Here is a 14737-nt window from a genome sequence, read left to right as displayed (position 1 = left end):
GCCCAAAGTACCGTGAGGAGAATTCCACTCTGGAAAGAAATCAAGTCATATCGAGCTAGCAAACATCCAAACCGAAACATAAAACAGAATAGTGTGGCCAAAATCCGTGCTCGAAAGCTATACGACCGGGTTCTAACCAAGTTCGACGGGTGTCTTCTGATGAACGATGAAAGCTATGTCAAGGCTGACTTTGGGCAAATGCCTAGTCAAAAATTTTTCTTGGCAATGGCTCGGGGGATGTCCCAATCAAATTTAAATTTGTTTTTGCCGTCAAATTTGCACGAAAATTTATGATTTGGCAGGACATTTGCAGCTGGGGCAGGAAAATGAAATTTTTCGTTACAAATAGGACAATGTTTTATTTTTACAATCATATCAGGAGTAATGATTAAATCGCAATAAAAAATTTTATAAAACTTAAATGAAACGAAGCGATTTTAGAATTGTTACTTGGGATGCGACTGACCCCGGATGGCGGGATGCTTTGTTGTATTCATACACTAGATAACTGTTTCGATCTCTTACAGAGATAGAGCCTCAGAATAAACGCGAGTGATTTGTTGCATCGTTGGTGGATTCTGCCAACATGTTGGTGGCTAGTTGGACGTCGAAGTTTAAAGAAGTTGTTAAAAGTGTTCAAATCAGCGCAGTTGAGTCAGTAAATCCATCCGAATCTTTCATACTTAGATGTTTCAAAAATTCTACTTAGGTGGCGTGAGATATGGTAGAGGTGTTAACTCGTGTGGAAAATCCACGTATGCCATAAGATTTATGGTAGTAGAGTAATTTTTCATAAAGCCGTGTACAGTTCGCATATTATGGTTTTAGCTGCCGAGTATATGCTATGGTAAATCAAACTTTAAAGAATTTTTGCTAGACAATACCAATTAATAGTTTTTAGTGACAAAAATTTCATGATATATCTGTGATGAATGCCCAAAAAAATAAATTCAAAATAGATATATGATTGAACGTTGAAAAAAACCAGTTCTTCAATTCGAGTTATCAACATCACCATTAAGCCATTGAAATTTCCATTTGTATTATCCTTCTTGAACACCTTGTGTTACAAATTTATTCATGTAATAAAACTACCATAAGAACGTTGGTATGAAATATAAGACCAGATAGGTATATCGAATAATTTCACCCGTATATTCCTCAATTGCTTCATTTCCATATCAACATGAGTGAACAAAACCTAGAGAAAAATAACATCAACATCAAAAGCAAAGACAAGTCTAGCGCAATATTTGCCAAGAGGTACACAACTTTTACGACCTTGTCGGTTTTATGACCGTCAAGTGCAGATTCTATATAACACTAGGCTGATGATGGTACCGAAATGCAGTACACCACTCAGTCCAACCTTACCGTGATACTGACCGACCGGATGAGTAACGAACTTGGCTACGAGTGACGATGATTGTTGATGATTATGTTGACGTTGTTTGTGGCCAACATACCAGCAGCAGCGGCTGGAGCGGTCGTAAAAGTCCTACCAGCACCCTTCTCCACCATGTGTTTGCTGCCGGCAGAAGGATATGAACAATAAAATTAGTTTTATGATTGTTGGTTTTAATGTCGCTCTGGTTGATTGAACTACCGTGGCTACTGTTTTCTTTACCGTTTGTACCTACCTGGTTAGGACGAAACCAAGTAGGCAATCAGGATCACTCACACGGTCGGGTAGAACGGTGCAGTGCCGGCTTTTTCTATGCGTTAAGTTTTCTATAAAACCGCGACAAGGTGACCCCCGTGGATTCAATGTCAGTATAGATTTAATTTAATGATTATTACATGGATTAATCAAAAAAGCAAAGCCTAGGTACTGCAATTCTGTTTTCGAAACTTGACCTACTGTTTCGATTTAACAGACTTCGCAGCCAACAGTTCGGATACAGGACAATTGCAAGGCTAGTATGGCACGGAAGGGTATTCCCAGCACGCTTCTAAATTCGGCATTCATTACCTTTTTTTTGCTGCACTTTCCGAAATAAAAACTTTGCCGCTATATAACAATACTGAAACGAATATAGCACTCATAAGCTTTAATGTGTTATAACTATTTTCATTAAAAATGTAAGTAATTTGCTAAATTTTATTGAATAAACATCAAAACCACTGTTTTTCCACTGGCACGTAATCAGGCTGAAAAAACCAGCAGCAATCGCTTACGCATATCCGCTCTTGATGATGGCTTGGAAAACACACAATTATGATCACGTTTACTTATTCCAGAAACTAAACAGCTGTGAATATGGTATCACAGAACAATTCTACTTCTTTTTATCACGGAAGAACACAAAAGTTCCCTTCTGACATGAAAATATAAGTCAATTTTCATTCACTAGCACTTGCAGCATTTTGTTTTTAATTTCAGCATGTGGTGCTCTATTTACACTACTACTAATGTGTGAGACAGTTACTCCTGAAACTATTCTATCGTGTTGATATAGCTAGTATTTGAGTGACAACCACTTGCTTCTGGTGCTAATGTATATACACGATTCAACGATACACTAGCGCCAGCAGCAAGCTGTTGTCACTGCAAAACTAGTTATCTTCAAAGAGGTATATAGGCTATACCGACACGTTATCCATCGGTCTCTCTTTTGATCTGTTTTTAAAAGGCATTTAATCTCTGTGCTAGCTATTTCGGCCGGTCGGATTTAAAAAACACAGACACCACTATAGAAAATGGGCTCAATTTAGCCGCAGCGACTTCATCATTTCTCGCGACTATAACTCAAATTCAGTAGCGTTTTATTAAGACCAAAATACACGCCGATATTCAGTAAATATTATTCTATCAACTGGTATAAAAATCTTGTCTCGAATAAATATAGTTTCAATGTAATTCCTGAATATTGTTCAGGCAACCGCTTAATGGGCCAACTGGGAAGCTGGCCGAATAGGCAATTTCTTCTGATTTCAATGTCAAGTCAAATGGATAGAATGTTTTGTATGATAGTTTATGAATATGTTTACAGACCGACGGTAAACATTTCATGCGAATAAACTCGTAATAATGATCAGATGCAAATAAACCATTATAACCAGTATGAAATCATCGGCACATATACTGTCCTTACTCGCTGTCGTTCATTCAAACTTGATACTACGGGATAGCCCCTAGTTTTCAGTAAACTTAGGAAATCGGCAGATCAGTATTTCGCATACGAGAAACTCTCGATTCCGACGGCGAGTTGGCGATCGTCCGTATATACCGACGCAAGTGCACTCGCACACCCAGACTCGCTCATACACACGCGCATGCACACATACAGGCACATACACTCGCACACATACACATACGCAATGCTCAACTTGTCAAACCATATCAATTGGTATATGTGACTTAAGACTCGGATTGATTTTGTATTTTTCGACCAACTTTTAAACCTTTGTCAAAGTATAATGAAGGTAAAACATATGATTTAAGAATTTGGCCAAAGCATCCCTTTCTATATATGACCGTTAAGCATATTTTGCATATATTATTAAGTTTTCTCATAGCAGTGTATGTATGAATAATATTAATGTTCAGAAAAAGTAAACAGAAGCAGAAGTCCTTGGTCAGCTGCTCACGGTTAGCGCTTAGCCAGAGAGGTCCTTGCAGGCTAATTGTTCTAACATGACAGAGATTAAGATTGATTGCATCGAGCGCTGCATATGCGTTGCATGCTGTCACTTGGTGATGACAGCGATGACCCTTTCGTTTGTCCATGCATCAAACCCTTTGCCATTGGCGTTAAACAAAGCTAATGAAGATGAATAAACCGTTTCTTCACCGGCTGGACCTGCCGAATGTGAGACTTATCTGTGTACGGGATAACCCGGACAGAACAGTGGACATCTGCTCGAACTGGGATCGACTGCGATTTACCTGGATGTGACGATGGGTCAATTTATCAGCTGTGACCGAACGGATAGGGCCTGTCAGCTCTTTAGGGAAAGTCGTCAACGGTCAGTTGATTTGATGACCCCTTTATTGTTTGTCTGTATATTATGTTGACAGAACTCGGATGGCCTTTTTTGTTTGTTGGAAGTTAATATTTTCATAGTTTAAAAAAGTAATCATAAAGATCACGATACCGCCATTCGCTTCTGCTTCAAATGATGATGTTTGCTTTTTTTGCAAACATTTTACGAGAGTACAGCAGCTATTTTATTTTTTTATTCAATTGTTAACTTTGTTTCTAAAATTACGGCACTTATGCGCCATTATTATTATTTTTTTCAGCTGAAAAATGAGAGAATAATGTTGTCAAGTCGCACGCTATGTTTCATATATATTGTTACATGAATTCAGGAAAAGAAATTTTATTGCCTTTACCATGAACTTAAACTTAGCTTAGCTTAGAAATAGAAGTGTCTATGGTACGACGCTAAATAGACAATTTACGTTGTCTTGTTCTTGAAAAATGTTTTAAAGTTTTTGTTTAAAAACTACATTGAACTTATTCCAGTAAGATAATCATAACAGAATAGTAAAAAGAGCATTAAAGAATGTTAGATATTCATTGTATTATGTTTACTATAGATAGATTGCCGTGAGTTGAATTCCGCCATTGAAAAGGGTAAGCAAGACTTAACAGTGTACATTGCAGCTTACTCTATCATGTTTATAGTTCGGCACCGAACTGTTTTGGTTCATTATCATACACAGTACTGAAATTATCGTAATGAAATTATCCAATCTACACAGCACCATTGGAACCCATAATAAGTTCGGCGACATCCACAACAAAGTTTCATATTAAATCTGCATATTTTGTATAATAAATTTCATCCATCTCACAACAGTGCACTCCCCTTCACTCTAGGGATGCAATTTCAACTTTTCTAACGTCTTTGCTTATGGTAAAGGGTTATGTGCGGGTCGCATCGCGCGTTCGGAAAATTTAAATGTTGTTTTTTTTCGGGTCAGGATGAGCAGCGCCATGTGTAGCACACACTACACAAGGCCGATGCCTAGCAAAGCGCGAAAACGTCATTGTCGTTAATTATGAGTGTGACACAGTTTTGGTTTAACCCTTCCACGGAATCGTGCCCATTTGAATAACTCCTCTTCCAAGACTAGTGGAGAGGAACGATTTCCTTTTTTCTACGAGTGCGGTGATCGGTGAACGAAAAAACGACAATTATTGTTATTTATTATCACGAACCTACAATTTGGGAGTTGCTATCCAAAAACTATTACTTGTAATTTATTTATGGATTGCTACTGAAATGAACTGTTTTCCTGGTGGTATATAAAATAACAAAAAAAAGCGAACTTTGAAACAATCCAATGGAAGAAACATGTATATCATAGTTTCGAGAAAAAAACCTGTACGGAATGATACTCGTTTTCATGTCGATAGAGTATAACTGAAACATCGAACTGCTCTCCGCTTCACCCCAATTCAGTGACTTCTTTCAACAATTGATAGTCTGTGTTTCCTCAAAAATGTACATGTCACTGGGACAAGATAGCATGTTGCTGCCATAGATCAAAACATCATGAATAGGGTAAAAAGGAAACGTGCCCCTCTCTTGTCGACAGGCGCAAACGGATGAATATGTGAAAAGATTTCGAAGATGGGGCAAAAAATTCATCAATTTGACAGCTCTTTCTTGCGACTGAAGAAGTAACCCCATCACGGCGGGCTTTCGAATTCTGCTAGCAGGCGGCACCGAGCCTACATTGGCGTTAATGTGATGAGAAATGGAATGATAAATTTTCTTTTGAGATGTGATCCCATTCTAGGAAAATTGATGACTATGTGTGAAGTTGTGAAATGGCTTTGGCTTGGAGATAAGCAGGATTCGAACAGTTAGACAAAGTTGCGACTGTTATGATGATCGAGTAGTTTTCTACAGTGGCAAGATTGCCAAAGGATGTTGTGCTTTATTCAGCACATGTTTCAAATCGTTGATAATTAGCATTCATAGTGTGTGCAACGTTGTTTGCGAACATTTGATTGCTCGCAGACGTAAAACGACTGAGAGTGGTTACGGTTAAAATTTCGTCGATTTCAATTGAAAGTAATTCATTGCTTTTAAACATGAACTTCCATTATTTTATAGGTGTTGCGTGCAAAATGATGCCTCTTCTTTGATTTTCATGCTTGCTTTTTAGTTATCAAAATGGCGTCCAAGCAACTGAAGCATGGTATTAAAATTTTGCTCGCGCATCGCGAAAATTCGAACTCCGAAAATTCGAACTTTACTTCTTTAGAGCCCGCTAAAAGACCAGGCATATTAATGGTTGCAATTTGCATATCTCCGTATGCCTTTAACAACGTAACGTCTGAGAACACCGCCTGGATTTTGAGTTGGTCCCTTAGAGCATTTTGCAGGTCAACTGCTGTAGCGACCTCATCAAGGTTTTTACACTCTACGAGAGTGCACTGCGACAAGGCCTTGACCTGGTCCGCCACACCGAGGGACTTCTCTACCAGTCCCTTATACTTCGAGCTTTGGACCGTTGGGTCCTTCTTAAGCTCGAAGAGCAGTTTGCCCGCTTGTGTTCGGCGGGTCTTCACTACATTGACCCCGAGCTCTGCGGCGCAAGGCCCGCTTTCATCTTGCGTAGTAGAGTGTATGACAGTTTACTTGGCAGCTTCACTACTATCGCACCGCCCTCATTAGCCTTTCTCGAATTACAGCCGCGGCTCTTTCGGCTTCACCCTTCAATCATACCAGCCGGGACCTCTTCAGCCTTCCTGCTAGTTACTGCTTCGCGATAAACCACCTGGTTTGGCGTAGCCATAGTCTTCGCGACCATGGTAAGAGCTTCGGTGAGCTCACACCGTTTCAGAAGCTCCTATCTTTCCACTTTGGAGCCTATAACGATAGAGCAAAGGCTTACCGCAAAATTTTTATGTCTATGTGGACGTTCGACATCGAGTTGATGAACAAGTACAACTCGTCAACCAATCTTTATACTTCCTCCAGCTTGCTACTAGCTGGAGATGACACCGCTGTTTGGTTCGCTTGCACTCGGTTAAAAACAACCTCCATTCTTACTACCACTGTCTCCCACCTTTTGGCGAAGTCACCAGCGACACGCGCTTGCAATCTAACAAGAGTGTTAGATTTTAGCGGGGTCTTTTTTGGCAACACTCCCGATTAAGAAGGGCTCCCTGCCATTAACCCAACTCTCGGTTATCTTTACTCCGTCGTTAAGTTTGATAAACTGATCCATTCGTTTGGGTCCCAACACTAAGCCGCTATTTCCGGTCGTAATATGTAGTCACCTTTATGTTTCCATGGTAGACCATGGTATAGCCTATCCTTCATGGGGGATAGGATGCAGGGCTAGATCGAGTCAGGAGTATTGCAACTGAGCGTGCAAGTTACAACCACCGACTTTGACTTAAATGCCGAGCTTCTAACTTTGAGAGACGCCATGAGTTTACTAGGACGGAAGCAATCGTGGCATTAGCCGTGGCCGCCGTTTCGAAAATTCTACTTATTATCGACAATTATACGATTAAACGAGTTATCGATAATTATACGAGTATTATACTTTCTTACTTAAGGTAGTAGAATAGCACGGCTGTCAGCCTTATACCGTCTTAGCCTAAAGTATTCCGTAATTCTATTGCACCATAATTAGAATCTTCCAGAACCCAATCCCAATGTGCCAGAGGCACTCCAAAACATGGCTTTTTAGTTTTCAGTTCTGAGCTCTAAGGGTGCAATACGACGTTTGCAACTGATTTGTGGAAGTTTGGGTCATCCTCTGTTAGCACACAACCGAGGGTACGACCAAAGACATGGTCGACCCGAGACCTGGTTGTGTTCCAGTCGGCTCCACGTGGAGGTAGAGATAAGAGTTCCCGTAATCCCGTAATCTATCTGGTTGGTACAAGAACAAACTGGCTCTGACCGACCGATAACCCATTGGTTTAGGGCATTCACCGGCCGTACAAGACGGTTTTGACGAAGTTCGAATGCGTGTTGGTGGACGACGAATTCTGTGTCAAAACACCCCGAAGACCCAAAAAACTGTTGATGCGAGAAGAGATTCGGTGTTGGGTTCTACGTCAACAAAGTGCGTTGGCGTTGTATTGATTCTGATGGCAGGAGTTACACAAAAAGTTCGGCAGTTCAGTTTCTTTACACTGGAATATTTTTTGCGTATATACTAATTAAACTTCCAAAAGAAAAATAAGGTGTTTCGAAAAAACCCTTAAAAATAAACTTGATTATCTAAAATTCAATAAAATTTTCATTAAATTATTATTTTTGAATTAACTTTTATTACAGAATAAACAGACATTATTTCCAATGTAGATTCGATTCGTGAAATGTTGAACTATGATCATGAATCGTTATTTTCTCTCCCCTTTAGAACACCTTTTTCTATTGTCCGAATCGTATGAAAAGTGTCATATCACCATATTTTCCCGACAAACGAATTTGGAACATATACAACAAGACAATCTGCTTGTAATCCACTGAAACATACACCCATTTGGTCCGTCTGCCGTCATCATTGGTTCTCATCCACGTCGGGTAAAATTTGCACAGACAATAATGGTTCCAGTGCGGATTTTTCGTTGCAATTTGTGGTGCAAAAATTTCTTCCTGCTTGGAAGGGACCCGTTCCCACGTTATAGTCCAAGATTTGAACAATTGTTCCGCTCGTTCAGCCGAGGGGGAGGTCAAAGTTTGAGTGAAAATATTTTCAAAATACCGGTAAATAGTGAACCAGTGCTACACAATTGCCTTGACTGACGAGGGCTTTTCTCCATAAAGCCGATCGTTTGCCCGGTGGTAATTACCTGGCAATGGATTTAGAATTAGCTGTGTAAATTTTGCCACTAATAGATTGGACGATTCGACAGTTGAATCTGCCTAAAAACGGCAGGAATTGCATGAAATTTGAATAACACCGCAGGCATGCTGTGCGCTACTTTGGTTTCGTTTCGACTGCGTGAGAGGTTCATGATGCTAATTTTCCAGTATCATTTTAAACAGTTTTAAAGCTTCTGAAATAAGTATATACATCAAATGTTTAGTTGAATCTAGATATGTAACAATACTATCTATACATCAATACTTCCTATTACTAGAAATAATTGTTTTTTTTTTTCTTATTATACTGATAATTGTTTTCATAGGTCTTTGCATGGAAAATAATAACGTTTATATAAAAAGCAAGAACAGATTTGGTTTTCACGTTTAAACTTGAAGTACTAATTTTTTGGCGATTAAAAAATTCTCTTTATTTTTTTCCGTTCGTCTCTTCAGTTGCCCATCACCGGAAGGACAAAAACTTTATAAAATATTTGTAATGGCCTAATCAGTAACAAAATAAAATAGCTTCTGAATTCTTGATAATAAACATTCACATGAAACAGTGACAACATTAAGTTTTTACATCGTATTTTATTGGTTTTGACTTCCATTGGCATACAGAGAATAGCATTGTTTAGTAAACCTCATGTGTTTTCAATTGCAACTGACGGCGTATGGCGATTTTTTCACAAACACCCTTTACGGTTGTTATTAATTTTATTATGAAATTAAACTCGCAACATCGAACAAGCAGAACTGCTTGTATGAAATGTAGTTTACTTCTCTACTGATAATGATCTACCACCTATGCGGATTTCTTATCAGCTGTGCATAGATTCATTGACCGATCTGCTTCGGTTAATCAGTTCAGTCTGTGATGGTCAGTTAGACCGAAACAATCGGATTTGTTATAGTTCACCATGTTTTTCCCATACCGATGGTTTATTGTATTTAGTGTCACCGTACTATCTAGTGTTACTAGTGAAATTAACCAAACTTTTAGCTTGTCGAATGTAACTTCCACCCACCCATCTAGATATCATGCGTTGGGATTGTTCAACAATGACCATACCAGCAGGAAGCGAATCGCTGTCAGAAGTATGTTCATTCAAACAAATGAATTGTTAAATTTGTAATAATCATGTGATGTCTTTTTGCAGAATGTCAGTCGAACAATTTCATTTATCCGGTAGGTATTTTTTCGGTTAAAATATTGAACTTATGCAATAATTCTGACACCGCAATTAGGTAAAAATACTTTCCACCGAGCAACCATTCTTCTGTCCGGCTGTATTCATCAGTGCAGATTCACTCCTTACTACGGCGCTATGTTTAAAAATGCTCCAACATAAAGATGAACATCCCTCCAGTCATATGTTTCTAACTATTGATCGAGAGAATGTGTTTTTCTACGAAAGTGGCCGTCGTTATGTGAGTAAAGTTTTCTATCATACGAAATTCGACGATGAACCCGGTTACTATAACGTGGCCATTGTCAAGCTACGATATCCTGTGTAAGTTTTGTTGTTTGAAATGTTAGCAAAGAGAATTTATCTCAAGTTGTGCTTTTGCAGATACGATAGCGACCCATCTGGACGCAGTCACGTGTCATGTTTGTGGCCGGAAAAACATTTTAGAAATTCCAAGGCTGTTCTTAGTGAATGGTTCGAATTTGAGCCGGAACAGAATCCGTCCTTCCGTTGGCTAGATCTGCCGATCATTCCACAAGAGGAATGTCGAAATGAACTAGGCAAAATGGAGCAATCTTTACCGGAACTAAGCCAAGGTCTGCAAGACTTCCAGACTTGTGTACGAGATAATCGGAATAGTACGGTTATACAGTTTTGCGATGCCAGATCATCGGGTCCTCTGCAGATGTCCGTCGGCAACACGGTGTATGTGATCGGTCTTCCTACAGTTCACATCGACGATTGCACTGTTCACGTGGAAGTTTTCAACAAGATAACGCATTACCTCGACTGGATCGAATCGGTTGTTTGGCCCGGTCAGGAATAAGCAGTAAAATGAATGATCAATCTTACCCTCCATATAGCGAATGGCATAAAATAGCAAAGGAATTTGATTTCATTTTTTTCTCCATTGAATAAACCAACGAATCACCCTAATCATCATAAAATATTCGTAAAATCAGATCAATTTACGTCAGGCATGTCAGTTTGCAATGATAAATAGCAGCCAAAAGAGAAGACGCCGAAGAAAATTGAGTCATTTTTCCAAAAATAAATGAGTTTTTGCTTTAGTTTTTTTTTTCGAAAAGAATGGAACAACAAAAGAGAAATGTCTCTACGGACACAAGAAGTTCAATCAATCAGCAGGGGGATGTGAATTTTACATTTTTTTATGTGTCAAAATTGTTCAACGTGTTTGATTGTCGTTTTTTACAGGATTCTATGACGAAAACCAAGTGTGAATAAGCTGGATGAAACATCTTTAATAAGAGTAAGACTATGGGGTACAAAAATTTTACAAAAATAATACAATAGTAATTTTCTTCGGTAATAAAAGGAATCAATTCGATCTCTTTTATTACTTAGTTCAGTATTCGTTATGTTTCGATTTGACACTGAAATGAAAATTTGAAAAAAGAGAACGTTATACCACTTAATCATAAATTGTCTTATTAATTATATATTTTCCAATAGTTAGAATGCGGCTTGTAATCATTTTACAATGGCTAAATAGTCATACTGCACGCAAATTGAAATTAATTCATTTTTACAGCAAATGTTTACTGTGGTTTCAGATGTTTTAACGAAAAAAAAAGTGGTGAAACATTCGCTTACAAAGTTACAAAACATCTTCAACCTTATGCCTCGAAAATGTCTTGTAATAGCAACGAAATTGTTTTCATCCAAAACAAGAGAATGCTTTTCTGCTTGTCTCTATAATCTACGGTTTCCGCATTCAGATGCGCCGCAGCCATTTATTAGGTTTGACTAATGAAATTATTTCGCCGGATTCTTGACACAAATTCTCAGGGAAAAACAAGCCATCAAGCGTTCACAAAAGAAGGGACGTGCCAGCTAGCCGGCTCGACATGACACCGAACGCGAAGACTGCACCACATCACTCAAACTTATGACTGATGCATGACTATCATAAACAAAATCTGCGTGAATCCTTTCCTCCCATATTGCATTGCAATTTTCAATCCTGGCGGTAGGTAACTTTACTTTGTAGGTACCATTTCGCGCAGTTATGAGTCGATAAAGATAATAGCAGGTAAAAAGGATGCGTCATTTGCGTCATGCTGAGAAATTAAGTGCACTCACGCAGATTTCTTAATGTGCAATAAAATGCAACGTGCCGATTTCAGATGCATCTATCTACCTAGATGACGCCCGTTGACAATGATGGAACGATTTTGTCTACTCTTGAAAGAAGGCATTTGTAATGTCGGCTCGTCCCAGAATTGGATCGTATCAAATCTAGACAGCAATCGTTTCGGGTAAGATGTTTAAGAAAAGAATTTGCGACAACTAAAAGGGGGAAGTCGAAGCATCGGTACTGACGTCTTTCCGATTTCCGGGCGGTGGAAAACCATTAGAACACTAATAAATAATAATAATACACAATTAAAATTTAAATTATTGGCCATGACGAGGCTTACAATTTGAGTGCTGGTGCATCAGCAAAAGCAATGACGAGCGGCTTGTCAATAACCGCGACCTCATGTACGGGTAGGGATATTAGGTGAGGATACAGACAAACGTATGTTGAAATTTATGCATATTGTTGATGTCGACGAAAGCAGTTGATATCGTATTACTGACTGTGAAATTGTTCACTCTGATAGCACATATGAAATGATACCGGTGGGAATAAATTATTCCTCCTTCCTTATTTGGAGAGATCAGTAATGGATTCAAAGGGTTTTTACTGAAAAGTTGTTGAAAGATGCAAATTTACTTTCCCACGTAGCTGTATGTATGAATGACTGTGGACTAATTGAACGCGATGAAAAATGCAATATAAGAGATGAATAAAAATTCAATAACCCAAAGTAGCCCGAAGGAAATCTTTTCGTCTTTTATTCTATTTGCCGGTTTTTTTTGTACCTAACAGTATTGATAGTAAGTTAACCGAATGTAGAGAGTACTGCATGGCGCTGAAGCAGATATTTAGCTATTGAAATAAAGAAAAAATCAAAAATATACAGCAATTCAGTGCATTTCTAAGCAATTCTTTCATTGACAGAAAAAAGAAACTATAATAACAAATCAGCATTTAAAATACTAATAGAATTCAATTGGCCCGGTCAAAATGGTGTGTTTTTAAAATATAAGCAACTTTCTAGAACAAAGTGGGCCTTTAAAATACCATCAAAAAGAGTGAAGTGTATCTTTTTAGTTTTTAGGTGTTGATCATACAAAACATACTGTAGACCGTTTGTTTAAAGAGATAGAACCAAAGCATCTTCGACAAAATTTCTCTAAATTTTATTTTCTACAAGTTTGCCGAAGAACATATTTTGTTTTTTCGAATAATGAAAAAAATCATTTTTTTATCTGCCTTTAGGGTGGATTAATCAAAAATTTATTCATGTCAAAAGTTGGCTTTAATGATATACAACAACTTTGCTAATAATAGTGTAGCTTTTTATCACATTTTCCCTTTGAAAATACTGAAGTTCGCGTTTTACGCATTTTAAACCACTGTGCAGTGGTTCAAAAGTTATGAATTTTTAAAGAAAGAAAGGTGGCGAAAAATGGGAATTTTTGGGACCACACTGACTCAGAAAAGAGAACCTCAAGCGACAAAAAAGGGGTTTCTTAAGTTGGCTGCAAAGGAATAAGTCCATAAAATTTGAATTAAATCGGACCATTTTTGAATGTCTTTTTTTCATAAAATTGCTGAGTTGATATGCATTATGGCTAATGGTTGATATGAATAAAAGGAGCCCTATGCGTAAAATTACACTGAAATAATGAAGAATTAATCGGCAGATAAAGCTAAAATGACCCATAATTATGTGTGACTCATGACTGTGGACTGACTGTAGTTCGGAACGACATGAATGAAAGAATCAGCATGTCTAACATTATCAATGGCTTCCGTATCTGTGGCTTGTATCCATTTAGCCCAGATAACGTTGACTAACTACACGAAATTCTTAGCACGTCCAACGATCTAGAATCAAGAAGTGTTAAATAATCCATCGTTGGATGAGAATGAAACATCCCTCAGAACATATCGGCCATGTGAAGATCAGCACGTGCTGTCCGCGAATGAAAGCACCGTTGCCTGTGAGGAACATGCCCCCCCCCCCCCCCCCTTGTACCAATAAGCACCGGGGGTGGGGCTCTGTAGCGGCAAGTTTACCGAGTCGGCTTTGACAAGCGGGTGGTCATGGGTTCAAATCTTAGTATGATCAGGCCAAGTGCCAAGTGACTTTAGCATGGGTCCTCGGCACCTCACTACCCTTCCTTCATGCTGAATTCTACATGACCCTCATAAAAGCACTCTTGGCAGTGCAATAAGTCACTCTTATAGTTAAATGTATTGGTCAGCCTCGCCAGGGATGGCTGTAATTGGAGACAGTACTGGCAATTGAGGAGCAAGGTGGGTAAAGTAGATTTGGCATTGAAGGAAGGGTAAACCTCATTACACGCAAGCACCCATAAAATGTAATAAGCATATCGCTCATTCAATAGCGGTTATAGCCAAAAAATACCGTGCATGTTGTACAGTAAACCGGGCGATATCACAATAGATCAACGATATTGGTCGCAGTAATGAGGTCATGCAGGAAAAAAATTAAGCACGCTCAAGAAAACTCTAGACGATATTGAAGAAGATCGTGTCGAATGGATAAAATCCAAAGAACCTGTTACAAACTCCCCCGACACCTAAACAAAGCAAACTTCATCGAAAATACAACCGTATGTTTTCACCAGTGCTAACATTACATTTTCTGTTT

At 38.6% G+C, this 14737-nt stretch overlaps 1 protein-coding gene across 1 annotated transcript; it reads left to right on the top strand.

Annotated features, from left to right (window-relative positions):
• The first annotated feature begins 9699 nt into the window (after nucleotides 1-9699).
• Nucleotides 9700-11016, top strand: LOC128737765 (serine protease Hayan-like). Its single transcript, XM_053832469.1, has 4 exons — nucleotides 9700-9894; nucleotides 9957-9985; nucleotides 10045-10310; nucleotides 10371-11016. The coding sequence occupies exons 1-4, from the start codon at nucleotides 9717-9719 to the stop codon at nucleotides 10810-10812; spliced, it is 915 nt and encodes a 304-aa protein (XP_053688444.1). The 5' UTR covers nucleotides 9700-9716; the 3' UTR covers nucleotides 10813-11016.
• Nucleotides 11017-14737: the final 3721 nt, after the last annotated feature.

Source organism: Sabethes cyaneus, chromosome 2 (assembly GCF_943734655.1).
Source record: "Sabethes cyaneus chromosome 2, idSabCyanKW18_F2, whole genome shotgun sequence".
NCBI lineage: Eukaryota > Metazoa > Arthropoda > Insecta > Diptera > Culicidae > Sabethes > Sabethes cyaneus.
This window is presented reverse-complemented; position numbering and strand designations above follow the sequence as displayed.